This window comes from Myotis brandtii, unplaced genomic scaffold (genome assembly GCF_000412655.1).
Source record: "Myotis brandtii unplaced genomic scaffold, ASM41265v1 scaffold17, whole genome shotgun sequence".
Lineage (NCBI taxonomy): Eukaryota > Metazoa > Chordata > Mammalia > Chiroptera > Vespertilionidae > Myotis > Myotis brandtii.
Window position 1 is genome coordinate 286169 of NW_005356259.1, and position 24997 is coordinate 311165.

Sequence of the window (24997 nt, forward strand, 5' to 3'; positions counted from 1 at the left end):
GACCCTTTAATACAGTTCCTCATGTTGCGCGACCCCCAATTTCATTGTTACCAATTGAACATAATTAAAGCATAGTGATTAATCACAAAAACAATATGTAATTATATATGTTTTCCGATGGTCTTAGGTGACCCCTGTGAAAGGGTCGTTCGACCCCCAGGTTGAGAACCGCTACCTTAGACCTTTCCATCCGCAGGTCCAGGCTCTATCCACTGAGCCAAACCAGCTCGGGCTGAGCATGTCTTTTTAAAAAGAAAGAAAGAAAAGGGAAAGATCCTAAAATTAGATAGTGGTAATTGTTAGATTGTACAACTCTGAGTATAATAAAAACCACTGAATTGTACATTTTATTTTATTTTTTTAATTAAATCTTCATTGTTCAGATTTAAAAAAAGAGAGAGAGAGGGAGAGAGGACATATCAAAACAACTGAGAAAATGGAACTCTAGACTATATATTAGTTAATAGCATTTATCAAGATTAAAGTCCTTGTGTTATATTATGTAGAAGAATATAACTTGTTCTTAGGAGATATCCATGAAGGATTTAGGATTCCTAAAAGGTTCAGTTAAAAAAAACAAAAGTGTGGGTACGTGCATGTGTAAGGAAGGAAGGAAAAGAGTGTGCAAATGTGGCAAAATATTAACAACTGGGAAATCTAGATAAAGGTGAACACTGACTTATTCTTTATACTTCCCTATAAACTTGACTTTTTTCAAAATAAAACCCTGGGGTTAAAAAAAATTCAGAGAGAGGTGTGACCTCATGCTGCAAGGCATTGTTTCAAGATTAATGGGACACTTTTAGACATTTTTTTTTAATTCGGGGGAGGGGGAGAGGGAAAACCATAGAGGAAAATCATTAAAATATTCTTAAAAATGATAAAGTACAAACAATAAAAAGAGATGCCTATATTAAAGGATGACTATCAAATAGTGTTATAACTCTTTAAAGCTTTTTAAATAACAGGCTAAGGCACAGCGCTGAGGGTTTTACTATTTTCTTGTGCTTTAAACAATGTTCTAGAGAAGAACCACTAACAAATTTGAGAGCCTAGACATTCTGCTTTATAAAAACCATCTAACTTAACCATCACAACATGTGTGATTGTAGCTGGTATGACCCCAAACTGAAAGAATGAAAATAAGAAAGTAAAACTCAATGAGGTAAAGAATGTACATGCAAATTCACAGAGTAAATGGATGGTTTGAACTCAAGTGTGTGTAACTTCACAGGCTAGGTAGGGTCTTTCCCATATGGCATACTAGATGAACAATGAAACAAGATTGCTGTTTGCTCAGTTTTAATCTCAGAGTTTTATTGGGAGACTACATCTACCACCACAGCTAATTTTTCATAATTACAACAATAAGTGGTATATTTCTATTTTTTCCAACAAAAGAATGACCTTCCAAAACAGAAAACCTACAATAAGCTTAAAGAAAAATGAAACCCCAAACTTTCAATGTTAATTACATACAAATTCTAAAATAGATTGTATATGACTTCTGTGTATTTAAAAAGATATACATACAGATAAGAAGTAATTACTAAGAGTAGAAATGGGTTTAAAAAGAGCAAAAGTAGAATATTTCCTTTTCATTTTGGATAGAAATGCTCTCTCAACTGTATCCTGTACTCCCTACCAGTGTAGGTAGTGAACCTAATTTAAGCACTCATTCATGCGAAGGTCTATCACTGTGAATATGCATTAGGTTACTGTGGTATCTTTAAGTCAGCAATAACCACAGGGGCATTAACAAATGTAAAGCAATTTGCTCTGATTCTAAATGGCCCACGATGACAAGTTCTTATGGTAACTGCATTTTAAGTTTTTCTGTCCTTTATTAAAAACTATCATCAAACACTATTTGTAGGGTCCTTTACCCAATCTTCGAAATCACTGCTTCTAAACTGTGTCTCCTCAATCAGATAACCATGCAGATAATAACTGATCAAGAGCAGGAATAAACAAATTAGGGTGAGAGTCTCCATTTAAAAAGGTACATTAACCTCAGTGCACAGTACGATTTTAAGTTTAGCCAATCGGAGAATATTTCCAATTATTTCCTAGTTATTGCATGTATCACAGGTTATGTTTTTCTGGGCAAATGACAGACAAAATACTACTTTATAGCAGTAATTTTCTTTTTAAATATATTTTTATTGATTTCAGAGAGGAAGGGAAAGGTAAAGAGATGGAAACATCAATGATGAGAGAGAATCATTGATCAGCTGCCTCCTGCACGTGCCACAATGGGAATCGAGCCTGCAACCCAGGCATGTGCCCTGGCTGGAATCAAACCGTGACCTCCTGAGCTACACCAGCCGGGCTATAGCAGCAATTTTCAACCTTTTTCAACTCATGGCACAGAGAAACTAAACATTTTTTTCCAATCTGACCAAAAAATAGGTATAATTTTGATTCATTCACACTGGATGGCTTTGTTGTGTTGGCTGCTGTCATTTTTTAAATTTGACCATCTAAGGGAAAAGGGCTCAGTGCCCCTGACTAAATAGTCAGGTATCGCATGTTTTAAAATTCTTGCGGCACACTGGTTGAAAATCACTGCTCTATAGCAACTATTCTTTTCATACCTTCTCCAATACTGCAATCATTTGAAAAATGTCACCATTAGTAAGCACAATCCGTAATTCAGTCAGACTTACCTGAGGCACGCCTCGTGAACCGGTTTATTACTGCAGCTAAAAGAAAAAAAAAAGCAGAATAATATTAGATTAAAATCTAATTTAGCCACAGCCATGAAAAGAAACTGAATTGTTAAGTGATCCCATTAAGTTGAATATGAAAAAAATAAGTGAATAAATAATCAAGAGTAACTACCACAAATGTATGAAAATTAAATGACTCGTAGCTAAAGAAATACAAATTAAAATATTTCACCTGTTCAATCAATTTAAACACTTTAAATAAAAAACTCTAGTTATAGACAGCTTAATCTATTTAACTGAAGACAGTGTAAATCTATAGAATATTTTTATAAGTTGGCAATTACATCAAGTGCCATTAAAGGTTTGTGCCCTTTAATAGAATGATTCTATTTTAAAAGATTTATCCTAAAGAAATACCACTAGAGAAAGAAAAAACAATGTATGAATATAACTTCAGCAGCATAATTTTTACAATAAAAAAAATTAGAAAACAAAATTTAAAATGCCCATGTATACTGAAGTCGTTACTAGGTAAAGGACAACATATCCTTGATATTCTCAAATTTAAGATACGTGGTTTTGAGAATTTTTGTGTAACCCCAAGGTCCACGACATACAAATCTGTATATTGTGAGCTGCAATTTCAGGCTGGTGTATGAGAGTGTACCACTCAACCAGTAATCCTATTATGGGCCCACTCCCCAACTCAACTCAGCTCTGTGGTTTCTTCTTGGTTTTGGTTTTAGTTATCTCAAGAAGTAAGGTTTTTAAAAACTTTATTTCTTGAGAGAAGCAGAAATAAGTTTATTGTCCATATTATTTACATACAGGACATCATGCAGTACACACAGTATATTTAGTGGTAGAATGTCATGGGTCTATTACTTTTTAATACTTCAATATTTTCAAAACAGTAACTATAAAAAACTAGAGGCACAGTGCATGAAATTTGTGCACTGTGGGGGGGGTGTCCCTCAGCTCAGCCTGTACCCTCTCCAATCTGGGACCCCTCAGGGGATGTCCGACTGCTGGTTTAGGCCCGATCCTTGTGGGATCGGGCCTTAACCGGCAGTCGGACATCCCTCTCACAATCCGGAACTGCTGGCTCCCAACTGCTTGCCTGCCTGCCTTCCTAATTGCTCTTAACCACTTCTGCCTGCCAGCCTGTTCACCCCCTAACTACTCCCCCGCCAGCCTGATCAACACCTAACTGCTCCCCTGCTGGCCCGATCGCCCCCAACTGCCCTCCCCTGCCAGCCTGATCTCTTCCCACTGCACTCCCTTGCCGGCCTGGTCCCCCCCCAACTGCCCTTCCCTGCAGGCCTGGTCCCCCCTCAACTGCCTTCCCCTGCAGGCCTGGTCCCCCCCCGGCCTGGTCCCTCCCCAACTGCCCTCCCCTGCAGGCCTGGTCCCTCCCCAACTGCCCTCCCCTGCAGGCCTGGTCCCTCCCCAACTGCCCTCCCCTGCAGGCCTGGTCCCTCCCCAACTGCCCTCCCCTGCAGGCCTGGTCCCTCCCCAACTGCCCTCCCCTGCAGGCCTGGTCCCTCCCCAACTGCCCTCCCCTGCAGGCCTGGTCCCTCCCCAACTGCCCTCCCCTGCAGGCCTGGTCCCTCCCCAACTGCCCTCCCCTGCAGGCCTGGTCCCCCCACTGCCCTCCCCTGACGGCCATCTTTGGCCACATGGGGGCGGCCATCTTGTGCAAGGGTGTGACAGTCAATTTGCATATTACCTCTTTATTATATAGGATTTTTACATTATGGAAATAGATCAAGTAAAAGTAAGACTTGAAAATTTTACCAGCAGTATGGTTATACTGCATGAAAAATCTGTATGCATAGGAACAAGTACGAGGAGAAAACTATGTCAGATGTTTTACATTAGTCCTTGCAACCATGCCATTTTACTGATGAGGCTCAGAGATATTGATTAATTTGCTTTAGATTTCACAGCCCCCTGTGGCAGAGCTGGAGAATTTGAACCTAGGTCACCTAGCACTAACATACTGCCTCATAATGAACTCTCAGAAAAAGAAATTAAAAAAAGAAAAAAAATGCCATTTACCATTGCAACAATAACAACAACAACAAAAAGATACCTAGGAATAAACTTAACCAAGGAAGTAAAAGACCTATACTCGGAAAACTAGGACACTGAAAAAAGAGATAGAGGAAGATACAAACAGGTGGAAACATATACCGTGTTCATGGATTGGAAGCATTAACATCATTAAAATGTCCATAATACCCAAAGCAATCAATAGATTCAACACAATTCCTATTAAATATCAAAGGCATATTTCACAGAGCTAAAACAAAAATTCCAAAAATCTATATGGAACCAAAAAAGGCCCTAAATAGCCGCAGCAATCCTGAGAAAGAAGAACAAAATTGGAGGCATCACAATACCGGATATCAAACTACACTATAAAGCCAGTGTAATCAAAACAGCCTGGTACTGGTGCAAGAACAGGCATATAGATCAATGGAACAGAACAGAGAGCCCAGAAATTGACCCATGCCATTACAGTCAATTAGTATTTGACAAAGGAGGCAAAAATATAAAATGGAATAAATAAGTGGTGTTGGGAAATTGGACAGGTACATGCCAAAAAATGAAACTAGACCTCCAACTTACGCTATACAGAAGAATAAATTCAAAATGGATAAAAGACTTAAATGTAAATCACAAAACCATCAAATCCTAGAAGAAAACACAGACAGCAAAATATCAGACATCTCTAGCAGAATTTTCACCAATACATCTCCCAGGGTAAGAAGAACAAAGGAAAAATAAACAAATGGGATTTCATTAAACGAAAAAGCTTCTGCACAGCAAAAGAAACCAGCATCAATATTGAAAAGGGAAAACCACTGTATGGGAGAACATATTTGCCAATGATACATCTGATAAGAGGTTAATTTCAAAAATATATGAAGAACTCATACAACTCAACAAAAGACAGACAAAAAAATCCAATTAAAAAAAGGGCAAAGGACCTGAATAGACACTTCTCTTAGAGGGAATATGAATGGCCAATAGACATATGAAAACATGCTCAATGTCACAAATCATCAGAGAGATGCAATAAAAACTACAATGAGGTATCCCTCACACTTGCCAGAATGGCTACCATTCAACAAGTGTTGGTGAGGATGTGGAGAAAAGGGAATTCTAGCACACAGCTGGTGTGAATGCAGACTGGTGCAGCCACTATGGAAAACAGTATGGAGTTTCCTCAAAAATTAAAAATGAAACTGCTATTTGACCCAGCGATTCCACTTCTGGGAATATATCCTAAGAATCCAAAAATACCAATCAGAAAGAATATATGCACTCCTATGTTCAGAACAGCGTTATTTACAACAAATAAGATCTGGAAACAGCCCAAGTGCCCATCAATAGATGAATGCATAAAAAAACGCTGTGACATTTATACAATGGAATACTATACAGCTATAAAAAAGAAAGATCTCTTATGCTTTGTGACAGCATGGATGGACCTGGAGATTATTATGCTAAGCAAAATAAGCCAGTCAGAGAAAGACAAATATCACATGATCTCACTTATATGTGGAATCTAAAGAACAAAATAAATTGACAAACAAAATAAGTCCAGAGGCATGAATGCATGGAATAGACTGACAGATTTCATGGGGGAGGAATTGAGAGGGGGGAGGACAGGAAGAGATTAACCAAAGACACATCTTCCTATATAATAAAAGACTAATATGCAAATTGTCCCCTCGGGAGTTCGACCAACCAGGAGTTCGACTGCTCGCTATGACATGCGCTGACCACCAGGGGGCAGCGTGGAATGAAGGAAGGCCCTGATCGGCCGTGATGGCTGGCCAAGTCTAGTGACCCTACCTGTGCACAAATTTCATGCACTGGGCCTCGTGTGTGTGTGTGTGTGTGTGTGTGTGTGTGTGTGTGTGTGTGTGTATATATCGCCCATGAACACAGACAATAGTGTGGTGAAAGCCTGGGTGAGGCATGAACTAGGTAGAGGCGGGCAAGGGGGACATCTGTAATAATGTCAACAATAAAAAAATATTAAAAATGCTGCCTCATAAGAAACAGAAAACAAAAATACTGACTTCTGAAATCACAATAATAGTTAAGTATTTCCTTCCACATTGACTTCCACTATTATTAAAGATTAACTTTGTGAAATAATTCACAAACCCAATTTTCAAAATATTATAGTTTATAGCAAAATTTTATTCTTCAAATTAATAAAGAGGTAATATTCTAATAATTTACGTACCAAAATAATTTAGCCATGTATTTGCAAAGTCACACTTTACTTACATAAAAGCCTTTCATTGGGTAAACTGTAAGTTACGTATACTTACACTTCCATCAGTTTTCTTGGATACTTTCAAACCCATTTTTCACATTTCCTTCAGAACCTAGTCTAAAGAAAGCCTCCCCAGAAAGCTACAAGGACAGGGGATAGAGGGGATGCACATAGCTTCAACCACAGGAATGCAGGACAGGAACAGTGTAGGCTGATAAGGCAAAGGGAAGGCAAAAAGACATACCTTAGCCTTCGGGAAAAATAGAGTAGACCTTTTCCTCCTGCCTCTCTAGTTTCTCTGGACAATGACATCACAGCACTACAAGCTTCTGAAATGTTATTGTGTCCCTTAGGTTTCTGTGTCTTTCTGAAGTGCTTAAGGCAGAGATTTTCAACACAGTGGCACTGCCATCTGGAAGTTGTATTCTGAATTTGTGGGGGTAATTTTTCATTGTCTCCATAATTCAAAAGACATCCTTGGCATTTGGAAGACAACATGCAGGACAGACCTGTACAACAAAGAACTGTTCTGAATCCCACAAATGTTGTCCTGTTCTACTTTCAAATATCTCACTGGACATTCATGTGGGCCAAAAAGTCCGTTTATAACCATCTGAGCCTAGAGCTGAACACTGTGTTATATAAACATGATTATTTTATACAGTTTTAATATACATCAAATTTTCCACAACACAACTATGACATAAATTAAAGGAATTTGGGGTGGGGGTGTTGTGTTTTGTTTTGTTTGGAATTTTACTAAAAGACGTTCATTTCAAAAAATCATGTCACTGCTGCAATGCTATTCATACTCTTAGTGCTTTTCCATGTAAGTGGGAAAATCTAAGTACATTATGTCTTCTTATGTACATATTGATGCACACACCTACCAAAATACGTTTTACTTACTGCAAATTGCTTTCCTATATTTCTCCTTTATGTTTTTGCTAGAAATTATATCAATTTTTAAATTTTGGGTAGACAGGTTATAAGAATGATTTGCATTTCCCGATAGTAAATGGGACCCAGGATCAGGCAGTTAAGAAGATGGTTGCACCAGGCAAGTGATATGCAATAGACAACGTAAACACTGGATTTTGACAATCACCAAAAACCAATCCCTCACATCCACATTCCTCAGTATCCATTTGCAAGGACGAGACACACATTTCCTGCAAAACCTGTTGGCAAACTAATAGCAACCTTCACAATTTTTCTAGATTTTTTAGTCTAGCTACCAGAGGTAGCTTAGGCTCCATCCACTACTGGCCCTGTTACCTTCTGTGAAACCTTGGATGAATCATGTCACTTTGACTTAAATTCTCAACTTATAAAGTATGAGAAGTTAGAATCTGCCCTCCTTCTTTCAAGGGGGATTTTATGAAGAAAAAACATAAACACGTTTGAAAGTGTCTGTAAACTATTCAAATGTAAAAGATTGATGTTTATTTACTGTGAGCTAATGTTACCAATTTTAATATTTCCACTTTAACATATACAAAGTAAACAGCAGTACAAATTCACAAAGGTTAACAGATGATGTTGTTGTTTATTTAAATCCTCAACCGAGTACATGTTTTTATTGACGTCAGAGAAAGTGAAAGGGAGAGAGAGAGAAACACTGATGTGAGAAACAATGGTGGGCTGCATCCTGTACACGCCCCAACCGGGGATCGAACCTGCAACCTGGGTATGCGCCCTGATTGGGAATTGAACCCGCCACCTTTTGGTGTATATGACAATGCTCCACCAACTGAGCCACCTGGCCAGGGCAACAGGTGGTTTTAAAATGGGATAAGTCAAATTAAGTTTTCTCAGACTCTTGATTTCCACCTTTAGTATTTCCTATCTATAAATATTCTGTGAATGTATTTATATACATAAACCCCAACACACACAACAACAACAACAAAACAGAAGAAAACACACAGTACTAGTAGAAAATGTATTATCTGCCTGGAGAAACATGAAATGTGACTTAAGAATATACTATACTGCTAACAGTTTAAAGAGATACAGCTAAAATCTTAGTGAATCCTTGAGGAAAAATGCAGAAATATTCATATATTTTTGACTTTCTCCCAAACGCCATTCCAGTGGAATACTGAGAGTTCCGTGTTTCTATGAGTATCTTCCCGCTTGTCTAACCAGAAATCCCCTCAGCTCCCAAATCATATTCCACCAGACTAATCTCAATTCCTTTGCTCCCAGGAGACCCAGAAGTGTAACTGATTCAAGTCTTCTTTAATCCTGAAGTATCCTTACAAGAAAAACCCTCCATGACTTGGGGTAAACTGAACGAGCCTCTCTACTTCTAGAGCCTCCCACACCTGTGACTCCTCTGGTGCCAGCAGGACCTGCTGGTCTTCCCACCTCTCTGTGCCCAAAGCCTGAGCAGTGCCTGGCGGAGCAGAGGCCTGAGTAAATATCCATGCCATGAATCAACATGCTCTGGGGAGCGAACAGAGCGAGCTCCTTGCCCCACTTATTTTATTGCTTTATTTTTTTAATTTTTAAACTTCATTTTAAAATTTTGGTTACAGTTTAATTTTTGTGTTCTTAACAAGGCTATGTTTAATCTCTCAGGATTAAAAAAAAATTAAGATTCTATAAAATTCAACAACAAAGGAATAGCAAGGGAAGGGCATTAACAGCCCCATTCTCTGGGGTATAATAGCTATTCCAGTTTAACACCTACCTTCAAAACAAAACTAATTTATATAGTTTCTAAATGAAATAATGTATAACCACCCTCTGTTCAGTTTATGCTAATTTTCATACACGAAGCCGGAGGATGCTTCGGGGTGTCCCAACCCGCCTCCATGCCCGCGTCCAGGCAGCCACCTGTCTCATTTTCTTCACAGCGACCAGTGCTATCTAAAGGTATCTATTATCCTGATTTTCCTCCCACACTGGACTGCAAGCTCTGTGAGGCAAGGTCCTCCCTTGTCTGTCTGTTTCACTATTGTATCTCCAGGGCCTAGAGCACCACTTGATATAAAATATTAGGTTCAACAAATGCTGAATGAATAGTGCTAATGGAAAACTAACATAACCGGTGTTGTTCACTCTGACACCTAAACATTATGTGGACAAATGCAAGTGATATCTACACAAGTACAAAATTTGTGAGAACTCATACATTAAAAGACAGTACTGACTGGAAACATAAAATGAAATTAAAAGCAGGAGAGCTTGACTAGCCTTTGACTTTTTGTACAAGTAGCAAAAAGCAATCCCATTTATGCCCCATAATTATGAAAATGTAACCCAGATGTTAGTGTCCAACAAAAATAATTAGTGCAGAAAGCAATGGAACGTTTCTATTAAAATATGGAAAAGGGGATTTCAAGGACAGCCATGTTTCCATTTTTAAAAATCAAGGTGAAAAACTGACATACAATGAAATGCACAACTCAGTAAGTTTTGACGAACATATACACCTATGTACAACACTCCAATTAAAATTAACATTTTTGACACTCTGGAAAGGTTCCATGAGCCCCCATACAGCCAATTCCCACTGTGCCATAGGAAACCACTGTTAGGGTTTCTACCACCATAGTTTAATTTTACTTGTCTTTGATTTTCATATAAATGTCAGATTCATTCTTGCTACTGAGAGGATCAATAATCTGTTCTTTTTAAAATTATTGTTAAATAATTGTTTAATTATTGTTAAAATATTGTTTATTCCATTGTATGAGTAAACCACAATCTGCTTATCTATTCTTATGTTAATGGACATTTGGGTTATTTATAGTTTGGATTATTTTGAATAAAGCCTCTGTAAATACACACACACACACACACACACACACACACACACACACACACACATTCACACACGACTTTTTGTGATCATATGCATTTCTCTTGAGTAAATGTGACTAGAGTGGGATTGCTGGGTCCCAGGTAGGTGAATGTTTAACTTTATAAAAACCCATAGTTTTTCCAAGTGTTTGTACCATTTTATATTCTCATAGGCAACATAAGGTATAACTTATTCCAACCAGTCTAGTGTGTCTTTAATGCCATCTCATCGTGGTTTTAATTTTCATCTCCTTTGTAACTAAAAATACTGAGCACCATCCCACGTGCTTATTGGCCATTCTTATGTCTTCTTTATTGAACTGTTAAATCTTTTGCTCAGTTTGATTAGAAGCTTTTTATTATTGAGTTTTACCAATTTCTTTTATATATTCTGGGTCAAAAGGAGGTTCACAGTTGTTCATATGGAAAATAATACAATAATTAATAAGCAATAATACAAGAATAAACTGCGTTTCACGTACTCACAACGATAAACCTACTTTTGTCCCATCCTGTCTATAATAGAAAAAAACCCTAGTTATTAAAAACACACACATGCCATACACAAAAATAAACTATAGATGGACTAAAACCTTAAGTCTGAAACTCAAGACTTTAATATTTATAAAAAAATAAAGACATTTAAAAAATTGGGGATAGATGGATTCCTTAAGGCAGAAGAAGCATAAGTGTAAAGAAAAGGACAAATGTTAGACTACTTCAAAATTAAGAAATTCTGCTCAAAGTCACCAAAACAAAATAAAAAGAAATGTTTAAGACTGTGAAAAAATTTTTTCAGTGCACATTACCAACAAAAGATTAGGAATCAGAACATGTAAAAAGAAAGAAATCTTGGCTGTTACAAATAACACAGCAATGAACATAGGGGTGCATACATTCTTTCAAATTAGTGTTTTAGGTTTCTTCAGATATATTCCCAGAAGTAGAATCACTGGGTCATAAAGCATTTCCATTTTTAATTTTTTGAGGAAACTCCGTATTGTTTTCCATAGTGGCTGCACCAATCTGCATTATCACTAGCAATGAACTAGTGTTTCCTTTTCTCCACATCCTCGTCAGCACTTGTTTGTTGATTTATTGATGACAGCCATTCTGACAGGTTGAGATAATGCCTCATTGTGGTTTTAATTTGCATTTCTCTGATGACTAGTGACATTGAGCATCATTTCATATGTCTATTGGCCATCTGTATGTCCTCTTTGGAGAAGTGTCCATTCGGATCCTTTGCCAATTTCTTATTTAGGTTGTTTGGGTTTTCTGGTGTTGAGTTTTATAAGTTCCTTATAAATTTTGGATATTAAGCCCTTATCAGATGTATTGGCAAATATGTTCTCCCATTCAGTGGGTTGTCTTTTCATTTTGTTGATGGTTTCCTTTGTTAAATAACTTATATATCACCTCTACTTAGCTACTATTGTGTGTGTGTGTGTGTGTGTGTGTGTGAGAGAGAGAGAGAGAGAGAGAGAGAGAGAGAGAGAGAAGATTTAATTTAAGATCCATCCTCTTAGGAAATTTCAAGTATATAATACAGTATTGGTAACTTTCATCTCTGTGCTATACATTAGATCTCCAGAACTCATTCATCTGCATTAGCTGAAACTTTGTACCCTTTTTTTTTAAAGAAGATTTTTTTTCTTGATTTTTCTGAGAGAGGAAGGGAGAGGGAGAGTGAGAAACACCTTTGTGATAGTGAAACATCTATCAGTTGCCTCCTGCACGCCCCTTACCAGGGATTGAGCCTGTAACCCAGGCATGTGCCCTGATTGGGATTCAAACAGGAACCTTTCGGTGCACTGGACAACACCCAAACAACTGGGCCCTACTGGCCAGGGTAAACTTTGTACCTTTTAATGATAAATGTGTTGATAAAATATTTTTTTACAAAATATCCTTTTTACAAATGAATGTTAACATTCAAATACTGAAGTACTTTGGATTATTTTTAAAGAAATTATGAGGAAATTATTTTAAGGAATTATTATGAATCAAAAGTCCTATTATTATTTAGTTGTTAAACTCCTATTAATGACAATCAAATGAGAAGTCAAAGCCGTGGCCGGGTAGCTCTCAGTTGGCGAGAGCATCATTCCAATATGCCAAGATTACAGGTTTGATCCCCTACCACCTCTCTCTTTAAAATCAATAAATAAAATTAAAGACTTGTGAATAACCCTATAAAAACAGTTATTCAAAAGGACTGTCTTTTTTCCTTCTAAAACTCTAGTAAGCTAGCAATCTGTAGTGGAGCAAGTACAGAATTATGGGTTTTGGGAATAAAACCACATTCTAATGTAAAACCTAAGTATAAATTTGTCCTACGCTGAGCTTACTTTCATAAATATTATGACATGAGAAAATGGCAACAAGCTGTCAATTAAATCCAACTATTTTTTCCAATTAATTTCTATTTCAGACATATATCAATGTTTTTACTATAAACATCTGCCTCATTTAAATAAAGTGACGGTTTTCAATATTCCTACCTACCATTTCCCAAGGTGCTTTAAAATGATTTGTTAAAACTTAAATAAAATCATAAACTTGGAGGTTTTGCACACACGAGTTTATTTATTCTATCAGTTAAACACTGATTCTCAAGATAGGGGATGTTGTGCAAATGAAGCAAAACTTTACCCCATTGCTTTAAAGAAAAAAGTCAGACTATTTGCCTTGCATTTCAAGTGCAATTAGAGGACTTGAGATTTGAAGGAGCATGGTTGTTGTTTTTTAAGTTACTGTTACCACAACTGCCTTGAAAGCAACCTCTTATTTCTTATATTTCCAATCAAACTTCATTTTAAAAAACTCGCCCTAACCGGTTTGGCTCAGTGGATAGAGCATCGGCCTGCGGACTCAAGAGTCCCAGGTTTGATTCCGGTCAAGGGCATGTACCTTGGTTGCGGGCACATCCCCAGTAGGGAGTGTGCAGGAGGCAGCTGATCGATGTTTCTCTCTCATCGATGTTTCTAACTCTCTATCCCTCTCCCTTCCTCTCTGTAAAAAATCAATAAAATATATTTAGAAAACAAACAAAAAACTCATGTTCTCACTGACATTTAAAACTTCCTCTTTCTTTTATTTTCCCTTTTCCTTCCTTCCTTCCTCTCTTCTTTCCTCATGAAACTCATAACAATGAACATATGCCAGACAGTGTTAACTCATTCAATTCTTATGGCAACCCTCTAAGGTAAGTACTATCATTATTCCCATTTCAGAGATGAGGAAATTGAGGCACAAATGGTAAAGTAACTTGCTCAAGATTCCACATGTTATAAACAGCAGAGCCAGGATTCAAACCCACAGTCCATGCCAAAGTGAAGTCATTTTTTTTTTAAGTTTCCAGTGTTTCTCATTTTTTCTGTCATCACTTTTTTTTTTTTAGATAGAGAGGAAGTGTGTGTGTATAGGAGAGAGGGGAGAGAGAGAAAAGAGAGAGAGAGAGAGAGAGAGAAAGAGAGAGAGAGAGAGAGAGAAAAACATCAATGTGAGAGAGAAACAGTGATCAGCTGCTTCCCACACATGCCCAGGCAACCTAGGTATGTGCCTGACTGGGAATCGAACCCTCGACCTTCTGTTGGGTTGTCATTACTCTAAAATTTCAGCAACTAAAAGCAATATGTTTGTTTTCCTTAAACAATAGGTTTAAGAAGTATGAGGCAGAGGAAAGAGGCTTTAACTGATTATGTTTATCAAATTAGTGGACTGTGGAGGGGGTCCGGGGGGGCAGGAAGACATGTGTGTACAAGAAAGAATTACAACTGAGGCAGAAGATAACACATTCAGTTTAGGACAAAATTATCTTTAGGCGCCTGAAGAACATACAAGGAGAGGTGGCTGGTAAGCGGGCAGATGTGTTCATCTGAATTTTAAAGAAAGGGGAGGTCTGTGCTGGAGTGAGAGGAAAAACTGGAGGGCTCCAAAGAGCAAGTGAGCCTTGAGGGGTGGGCAGGATTCACACAATAAGGGAGGAAGGCAGCCTGCACTCAAGGCGGTGGAAGCAGGCTCATGGCAACATACAAGTTTTGGATTTGGCATGAGGCTCATATAAGCAGAAGCAGTAACATGGGAAATGTAGGTAGGTCACAAGAAGGTGAACTCCTTACCAGCAAGACAAGCCTGTGGACCTATGTTCTTTGCATTTTGCTAATGAGAGTACATAAACAAAAGAGTTCTGATTGAGTTTTTAAAGTATATGAAGTGCTAATGTGAATGGGATAGACAAAAAAATTGTAAATGGGACAGATCAAGGCTGGACTAGAGTGCACATTTCTAGAAGGAAAAGTAGGTAGCTTAAGTTTTGATATGTGGTTCTTTTCAACCATGTTACTGCTGGAAGAATTACTGAAAATGAATTATATGCGCCATGGTTAAGGTTGAGGCTCTCAACTCAGACTGTCGGGTTCAAATCCTGACTCCACCACTTACTTTGGGGAGGGCTAAAGATGTATAAGAAGCTTTTTTCAATGTCTGGTAGTTAAGCAGCCAAAATGTTAACAATTATTAAATTTAAAAATATCATTTAACAAACTGTAGCTTTCTATAGTAACTGAGATGAAACAGCTGAGTCGTGTTTTAATTTAGATAATCTTCTGGAATGATGCTTTTTGGGTCTGAAATATATTTAAACAAATGGAAGTTTTTTCCTTCTTTTTTTTTAATCCAAAAAAAAATCTCCTCAATATCACTGCCATGAACTATTTTGTCTTGGAACAGCTAATGTAAACTAAACAATGTCAGTCCCTAGCCAAACGGATACAGGAATAACTGTATACAGTATATCTTCTTGGCTCCACTTTTATGTGGAACATGTGTTTATATTTTGACCTTTTGTCTTTTTTTAAAATCACAGAAACGTTTTTAAACAGCAGCAACTGGAATGAATTTTATTTTAGTTTCCAAACATATTAAGCTACACATGGCAGAGGCTATTACTGAAACATTTATAAATGTTACACCAACTGTGTTTATATATCTGATTTTTTAAGGTTGTTTTGTTTTCATGTAAACCATGACCTGCAAATTTTAGATCAAATTCTTTCCACAAAATAATTACATAATGGAACAGTCTGAGTCATTTTGAATTTCTGAAACACAAAACTAGCCCCCTATAAAATAAAGATAATGATTAGCATCATACTGAGATTTTTCTATAGGGTTGTGGGACTATCCCAACCATACCTTAATGGTATGGATGAGTGGAAGGGCAATAAGAACAGGGCCAAGAACACGATGACAATAATTCATCCAACTCAGAAAAATCACTGCACTCTTTTTCTTTTCAATGGTCTCTTCTTAAGCAATACAAAAATAAAGCCTACTATGAGATTTCACTTCAATGAAAAAAAATCAATGAGAAAAAGAAGTTAATTCTGAAGGCAAAAGTACAAAAGTACTTCTTTTTAGCCTAGCCCAGTAATTTTCAACCTTTTTCATCTCATGACACACATAAAACTAATTACTAAAATTCTATGGCACACCAAAAAATATATTTTTGGCCGATCTGAAAAAAAAAAAGGTATAATTTTGATTTTTTCACACTGGACAGCTACTGTGTTGGGTGTTATTTTTTTAAGGCAGGGGTCCTCAAACTACGGCCTGCGGGCCACATGCAAATACAAATATTGTATTTGTTCCCGTTTTGTTTTTTTACTTCAAAATAAGATATGTGCAGTGTGCATAGGAATTTGTTCATAGTTTTTTTTTAAACTATAGTCCGGCCCTCCAACGGTCTGAGGGACAGTGAACTGGCCCCCTGTTTTAAAAGTTTGAGGACCCCTGATCTAAGGAAAAAGAGGTCAGGGCCTCTGACTAAATAGTCAGGCATTGCATGTTTTAAAAATTCTTACGGCACACTGGTGGAAAATCGCTGGCCTAGCCTTTTAAACCTTATTTATCACCTTGATGGAAGGCAGAAATAATTCGAAAATGTAAGTTAATATAAACAGCACTCAAAGTGTAAATGATAGTTCTATGTACAAGAAACCCAAAACCAACTAAATTTGAATGAGCTCCAGCTGCTCTACCTGTTAAATAAAATAGATTACATACACTATCTATGAGACAGTCTCTAACAAAAGGACTGATTCTTAAGAAGTCTAGAGATAGAAAACTTAAGAGAATTGTAATTTTTTCTTTAAAAAAAAAAAAGAGGAATTGACTCTCAAAAATTTCTGCAGTGAGTCGATGAGTGAATCAGCATAGCACCCTACCTTCCAACTTTCACATATTCCTTCTTCAGGTCTCAGCCCCTTTCTGGTATCATGTGACTCTAGACCAGTGGTTCTCAACCTTCCTAATGCCGTGACCCTTTAATACAGTTCCTCATGTTGTGGTGACCCCCAATTTCATTGTTACAAATTGAACATAATTAAAGCATAGTGATTAATCACAAAAACAATATGTAATTATATATGTGTTTTCCGATGGTCTTAAGAGACCCGTGTGAAAAGGTCATTCGACCCCCAAAGGGGTCACGACCCACAGGTTGAGAACCGCTGCTCTAGACACTAAAAAAGCAGACCCTGCAGTCAGTTACTCAATCTCCTTAACTGAACTCTTCACTCTCAAATAGTGTATCAATCCCACCTTCCACCACAGGCCTTCTCTATTGCTACTACTCTCATTAAATTATTTAATGGGCTACAAATAAACTCCTCATTGATCGATTCCAAGGTCTCTTGCTAGTATTTACAGTTTAAAAAGAAACACATTTGTTTTTTTGACACAATTATGAACAAAGCCTTGAAAGCTGGAAATTTACTGAGATCTATGAAATGAGATTTGCAATAACAAATAATCATTAAATATTTACTCCAGTCCCGCCCAGACATAGTCCATTACTTTATGTGCAACCTCAAATGGAAAGCTTGTAACTATCACATTAAGTAATGGCTACACAGTTTGATTCTTAAGTAGACACATGCCAGCATCCAACCCTTCAATTTTTGTTTAGGTGTTTTCACTTCATGACCTGTCTTCATACAAAGTATAATTCACTCAAAGAATCCTTCACAAGTCCCAACTGATTCTACTCCTCGCTCTTCCTCCCTCTCTTCTGGTTCCTCCACCCTTCCCTCTCCTTGCCTTTCTCCCTTTACCTCGCTCCTAAAGCCTAAAATAAAAGATGGATAAGAGTTTGAGAAAGGGCAGTTTCAAGTCCTTTGATTTTTTTAATATCAATACTAAAGCAATTCACTTAATACTAATAGCAAAATTAATAATGTTCTTGCCCTGGCCAATGTGGCTCAGTTGGTTGGAGTGTCATTCCATACACCAAAAGGTGGTGGGTTCGATTCCTGGTCAGGGCACATACCCAGGTTGCGAGTTTGATCCCGGTCAGGGTGCGTGTAGGAGGCAGCTGATCAATGCTTTTCTCTCACACTGATGTTTCTTTTTTTTCTTTCCTTTCTCTCTTTCTCTAAAATCAATTGAAAATGGTCTTAACCATCTACTCTGAAAATCACAATTACCATCTATAGCTAAAAATATTTTTAAAATCTCTAAATATTATTGTTTTATGCTCATAAGTAAAATAATGGCTTCAATATTTTAGCCATTTGTCATGAATGATGTAATCTATTTCAGAAGGATTTAAAACTGCCACATAAATTTCTAACAGCCAAAGACAATTAAGTCTCATTCATACAAAATCCTGGGCTCTTAGCTACAAATTACGAGTTGCAAGGATGTGGGTTTTTTAACTGTACAACATAACTGCATATTAAATCCTAAGTAGGACTGCACATAAACTCATTTCCTACTTCATCTTTCTAAAAAGTGCAAATGCCAGGTTAATTTCCACCAAATTGCTATTTGGCAAGAAAAGCTTACACTTCTGTAAGATTTCATGTTAATGAGATAATTTGTTTAACATGCAACCCATGTTTGCTGTGTGCACTGAAATGTTTGCTATGAGCCCTACAAATATTAATCTATTTATCCTTGTAACAACTGTATGAGGTCGGTACTATTAGTATGATAACATGTCAACATGCCTAGCACAGCACTTCATACATGAAAGAAAAGAAATGTTGCCTGAATTTAAAGTTAATCCCCAAAAGCTGACTTTCATGAACATTTTTTCAAACCAGTTAAATGTATTTAAGAGGTTGATGATATAAGATATTTTAACTTTCAATTAATTGCTTAAGGTAACTACAACTACTAAAATTTCTTTAGTCATATGTTGGCAGCTACACGTAGTAGGAGGCAAGAGCTGAAGATGGGTTGCTTTGTCTTTTAATAGTTTCTAGTCACCATAGAGAGAGCAAGTTCTTATATAAGGGCACACAGAAGTGGACCTAATAAATCAGCCAAAGCAACAATTCTTCAGAGCTACGATTGCTTTCTACAATTTCCTGCTACCAGTTAGGCTATGAACTCAACAAATAAACATGTTTCTTACTCCTAGTATGAGCACGGTTAAGAATATTTCCACAGCAGAGTCTTGGGAAGTCAATCTGCCTACTGTCCTTACTGCTTTGCCATCAGCTCATTTTAAGATGACCACATAAACCATTGCAACAGATGAATTTGACTTTTATTCTTCAAGTTACAATGCAGCTTTAGTTCTTCTAAGTCTGTATCGAACAGGTATTTGCTCAGAGTCATCTAAGAAAACGTTTTCAGACACATGACCATTCTTCTCAAGTCTCCTTCAACCATGTCTTCTCATAATACATGTTTTCTTAGTCTCCCTCCTCCACAACCACCACCACCTCAAGCTCCAACTTTCCAATATTTTGCATGATTCTGAGGATCCCTTAAATTATAAAAAATAGGTAAGATTCTCAAACAAAGATTTGACATAGGTCAGAGTCATAGGCGTTACATGGTAAAATTCTATTTATATACTTTGCTTATTAGGTATGGTTCTATATTTTTTGCTTGTGTATCCACTTTGAATTCTAGCTCTTTTTCTTCCATGATATAGAAAATTACTTCCATATTTGTTTAGTTTTCTTCCAGGTTGACTGCTTTTCATATACCCATATATAATTCATTATGTTCTGGCCACTTGTCAATTTATCAGAGTATTTTCTAATTTTATTTAATTTTCATAAGTTCAGCAATTTCAATGAAGAAATTATTGAGCAACACAAGATCTTACAGTGATGCCTACATAAAACCACTACAGGTATTCCCTTCTTTTCAAAAGTTCATGTTAATGCCACTTTGCTATTACAAAACACCTACAATTACTAGTAGTTCATACCTGTTTTCACTAACTGAAAAAAATACAAAGAGCATTTTTGTTTTTATGAAAAAAAGGCGAAAAGCAAATACAGTTCAGCAAGCTACTATAGAGGTAGGGCACACCCTGAGTAGCAAGAGTGGCACTGCTTTCATTACATGTTAGTGTTATGTTAGGTTTTATGTGCTATTTGGCATGATTTGGTAGGTTATCTTTTGGGTCAAAACATTTTCCATATAAATTAATGGTACAGTTGACCCTTGAACACCACCGGTTTGAACTGCATGAGTCTACTTCTATGCAGATTTTTCCCCATAAATACTGTAAAAGTATTTTCTCTTCCTTATGATTTCCTTAATAAATTTATTTTCTGTAGCTTATTTTATTGTGAGGATACAGTATATAACACACATAAAATACAAAATATGTGTGTTATAAACTGTTTATGTTATCAGTAAGGCTTCCATTCAACAGAAGGCTATCTGTAGTTAGGTTTTTGGGGGGGAGGTACTCAAAATTATACATAGATTTCCAACTGCATGGGAGGTTGGCACCCCTAACTGCCCCTCTTCCTGTTGTTCAAGGGTCAACTGTAATTGCTTCTTTGCTTTTCAAAAGATTTCATAGGAATGCTCTACTTTCGATGGGGGGAACCAGTAATGACCATAGATTCCTCTACAAATTGATGCTATTCCAACTTTTTGGCCTGTAAGCTTGAAGCGCTTCTAATAAATTCTAAGTCTGGGGACACTACCCTTTCAGAAGTGACAGGTCAAGCTCTATGCACTTTCTACACTGGGAAAGAGGGAGGCAGAGCCTCCATTGCAGCTTCCTAGCTCCCTCCCTCCCTCCCTCCCTCCCTTCCTTCTTTTTAGGACTTCAACAGTTCCCTAAAAGGGGGATCTTCATATGCCATTATTCTAACAACTAAAATTGTCCTTTTAAACAGAATTGATAGCAAACTGAAAATAGGAATTAGAAGTGATAAAATTAGAACAAAATTGGAGAGGTATGGGAAAGCTATCCACAGAAAAGTAAAGACACCTTCACCCATCTATTTGACCTGGTGCCATCACTGTCCATGCTACCAGTCTCCGCTGGCTCGTTTGATTCAACCTCCACACTGAGAGGTCAATGTCATATGCCGAACCCCTATGGGAGTCAATGGGTACCAGTTTCATGGTCATGACTTGCCTATTTGCCCATTCTCTTATAAATACCAGTGCTTGTCCTAAAGCGATTCATGAGAATGGATATGGACCAATCAATGCAATTTTATCACCATTAGTGGAAAAATAACCAGGAAAAATGGCCTGTGAGTTAACCTATAGACAAATTTAATTTAGGAAGAACTCCCTGATAGGCTTGGATCAGAGAGATGTAAGAAACCAGGCTCTGCTACTTACTAGCCCTCTGTGTGTGACCATGGATGAGTTAATTTTTCAGAGCTTTAAAGATAAACCACATTAAGGTAGAGCTTGACATTAAAAAAAAAAGGCTCAGATGATGCCAGCCCCACCCCCTTCCAGAGATAAAAGCTGGGAGTTAAGAGTACAGGGATAGAGCCATGTTGACCTGTGTTCCAGTCCTGGCTTTGCAGCATACTAGCTGTGAAATACTGGGCAAGTGACAGTCTTACCTTTCTGGTGAGGCTGGGATAATGAGTTGGAGCATTTAGCTAGTGCCTAGTACATACTGAATGTCAATAAATGGCAGCTATTTTTTAACTGTTAATATGAGAAAGATATTATCCTCATCACTGTTTGCTGATCAATGTTTCTCAAAGTGTGGTCAGGGAACTATGAATATCAGAAAGACCAGGCATGTCTGTGGGGGGCAGGGGGATCCCATGTCCCAGCCCAAGAAAGCTCTCTGAGAATGGTACCTGGTAATATTCACTTCTGAATCAAACTTCCTTGAGATGCATACTAAAATTTAGGAATTACCGGTCCAGCTGGTCTTGTGTGCTGTGTCAAGACTTATCTTCTAGCACCAATTCTTTACCATGCTAGTAGAATTACCCAGTATTTTTTAAAAATATATTTTGGCACTGTTTGGTACCTAGACATGAAATTGACAGGCTCACTCCGCTTTGTTTTCCAATGGCACTACTTTGACTTTTCTCCCTCTCTCTGACCAGAAGTTGGCACACTATGGCCTTGGTCTGTGACCAATTTTGTATAATCCCAACCTCCAGAGGGAATATGTATTCAAAGGGTTGTTTAGAGAGAGAGAGAGAGAGAGATTGATTGATTATGCCTGGCCTGTGTTGCTAAGTGGTTAGAATGTCAACGGTTCAATTCCTGGTCAAGGGCATGTACTTGGGTTGCGGGTTCACTCCCCATCCCCGGGGGCACATGTGGGCCAACTGAAGTGTGTCTCTTTCTCCCCTCCCCTCCCCCTTTCACTCTCTGAAAAGCAATAGAAAAAATATCCTCAGGTGAGGATTAACAGAAATAAACTAACATTAAAAAAAGAAGAATGTGATAGAGACCAAATGTTGCTCACAAAGTCTAAAGTATTTACTGCTTGAACCTTTACAGTCCCTTAGTAACCAGTAATTATTGTTTTTTTAATCCTTACCTAAGGATATGTGTGTGCTTTTTAAAAAATTGATTTTAGAGAGAGAGGAAGGGGAGGGGGAGAGAGAGAAAGAGAAACATCAATCGGTTGCCTCCTGTATGCACCCTGGCTAGGAATCAAACCCACAACCTAGATATGTACCTTAACCAGGAATCGAGCCCACAACCCTTTTGGTGAATGGGACGACACTCTAATCAACTAAGCCACCTGGCCAGGGCACCTGTAATTGTTTATAAACTCCAGGTCGCAAAACAACTTACTTTTTAAAAAAAGAGAGAACTGAGTATAATAGAAAATATTAGATATTTTCTCCTGCACCTAGTAGAGGGAAGTACCATTGCCGAAGTTTCTGATGACGATGATGATGATGATGATGATGATGATGATGTGTGTGTGTTGGATAATGATCAAATTGTATTTGGTTGCAGTCAAAGGTTTTAAATCCTCAGGGTTAGGTCTGGGGTTAAAAAGGGCAGTTGGTTAACAAGTATTTATTAAAACTCACACTGAGTAATGTTTACAATAAAGGTTCCTTGGAGAATGCAAAACCATATAAAATGATTCCTGCTGTTTAGAAGTTAATAGCTAATTTTTTTCATTCCAAAATAGAAATAAAATCTGCTCTGTGCCTAATATACATTACTGTAAGGAAAGAATGAAATCATCAATGCCAAGTACTTCAAAAGCATTATACAAACAAAATATTTTAGTTATACTAACAACATATTGTATTGACCATATATAGGTTCTTTAACAAGTGCCTTGGTTCCTCATTTCCTCCAACCTTGGAAATCAGTCCCTTTTTCCTTTGTGTGTGTGCATGTGCGTATGCATGTACACGTGTGCATGTGCATGTTGGGAGCATAGAAAAAAGTATGAGATGCCTGTGCCCTTTGTGTAACCCACTAATGGCTTCTCCTTCTCCTCCGTTCATAATGTGTATTCTTTTATCCTTTTCTTGCTCCTGGTAAATAACGAATCTGATTACATCCTTGTGCAAAAAGAACAATTAAGACTGATTAACAATTTTTTAAGTAACAATCTTTCCCTTTATCTTCACAAAGCACTAATTTCCAAGGATTCTGTGACTGTTTTGAACAAGCTAAAGATATATTAATTTTGTAATATATTTCAACAATTTTGCAAAGAAAAGAAACACCTTCCTAGGTACATACACAAGAAAATTACACTTGAAAATGTTTTCATTACATGAGATGTGCTGCAGGCACAAACCACAAGCAGTGTAAATAAATACAAGCTGGTGCAATGCTGGGTGCACGTTTGCCTTACACCACAAAGAGAAACCCTTGCACAGCGCACACCATGTTGTTTCAGCTTGGGATGCCATGAAGACGGGATTTAGGCAGTTTGTGTAAATACAGGCAGGAGGTTGTCAGTGTGCGTGTGTGTCTGTGTGTTCGGAAAAGAAGGTTGTAAGCAGAAGGGGTGGGACTTGTCAGGAGCAGCTATTTGAGAAAATCCCCTTTTCTTTCCCATTCATTCTTTCTAGATTCAATGTCTGGCACAGTCCTTACAATTACTCACTGGCTTTTCATTCTGAAGACAACTAACAAGCTCTCAAAAACTTCCTACCGCGTTTTTCACACACTTTTTTTCCCCCCTAAGGCACCCAATCATTCAATATTTGTTTTATACAAAAAACCAAACTATTAGCCTGTTTCCTCATCCCAAAGACCCTGTGTGTCACAGGCTCAAAAGGGATCCTTTGTAGTGTGTCCAATATGAACACAACGCTTCGGTATTGGCAAATTGGCAGATAATAGATTACTTTGTCTCCAGCAATGTCAAAGCTATTACCATACATTTTGTTCTCCAATTTCATGCTCCGTTCGGAGAATTTGCTCTCCTAACAATCAAGCCAATTCAACTGAACACCCCCTCGCCTTCCGCTTTGGACGCTCCATTAATAAAGAGAAGGGCTGGAAGAGGACGCCGAGGGGACCCGTTTCCTTTCTGCACAATGGTACCCGTCCTCCAACCACAGTGAAAGTTGTCTTGCAGATGCTCACCCCAGACCGGCCGTCGTGGGTCTCTCAGCCCAGGGCCAGAGGGGCCAGACGGGCAGAGAATTCGTACCTTGCAGCTCCCACCTCCAGGGGAGGGGACGGTGGGGAAAGGCATGACAAGAGAGCGGAGTAGGAAGGTGGGCGAATGGGAAAGACAGAAATGGATGCCGAGGGGGTGGGCGGGATGGGAAGGAAGGTAGAGAAGGCGGGCAGAGGTGGGGGACGCAAGCGGCGGCATTAGAGCGCAGGGGAGAGAGGCGGGAGGGAGAGGGGGCGCGCGAGGGGTCGCGGTCCTCACCGTTGAACGCCACGGTGTCCGCGGCGGCCTCGGCCTCCTCCTCCTCCTCCTGCTCCCCGTTCTCGGAGTCGGTGTGCATGGGCTCCTCGG

At 38.1% G+C, this 24997-nt stretch overlaps 1 protein-coding gene across 2 annotated transcripts in view; it reads right to left on the bottom strand.

Annotated features, from left to right (window-relative positions):
* Window positions 1–24991, bottom strand: part of PRKAR2B (protein kinase, cAMP-dependent, regulatory, type II, beta) — a 74631-nt gene extending 49640 nt beyond the window's left edge. For both annotated transcript variants that reach the window (XR_001361400.1, XM_005862871.2), the window contains exons 1-2: window positions 24908–24991; window positions 2670–2705 (exon numbers count right to left, since the gene is read on the bottom strand). Coding sequence is in view for 1 of the 2 variants with exons in the window: in XM_005862871.2 (XP_005862933.1) it covers window positions 2670–2705; window positions 24908–24986 (115 nt within the window). In the remaining variant the exon portion in view is untranslated. The remainder of the gene's footprint in view (window positions 1–2669; window positions 2706–24907) is intronic.
* Window positions 24992–24997: the final 6 nt, after the last annotated feature.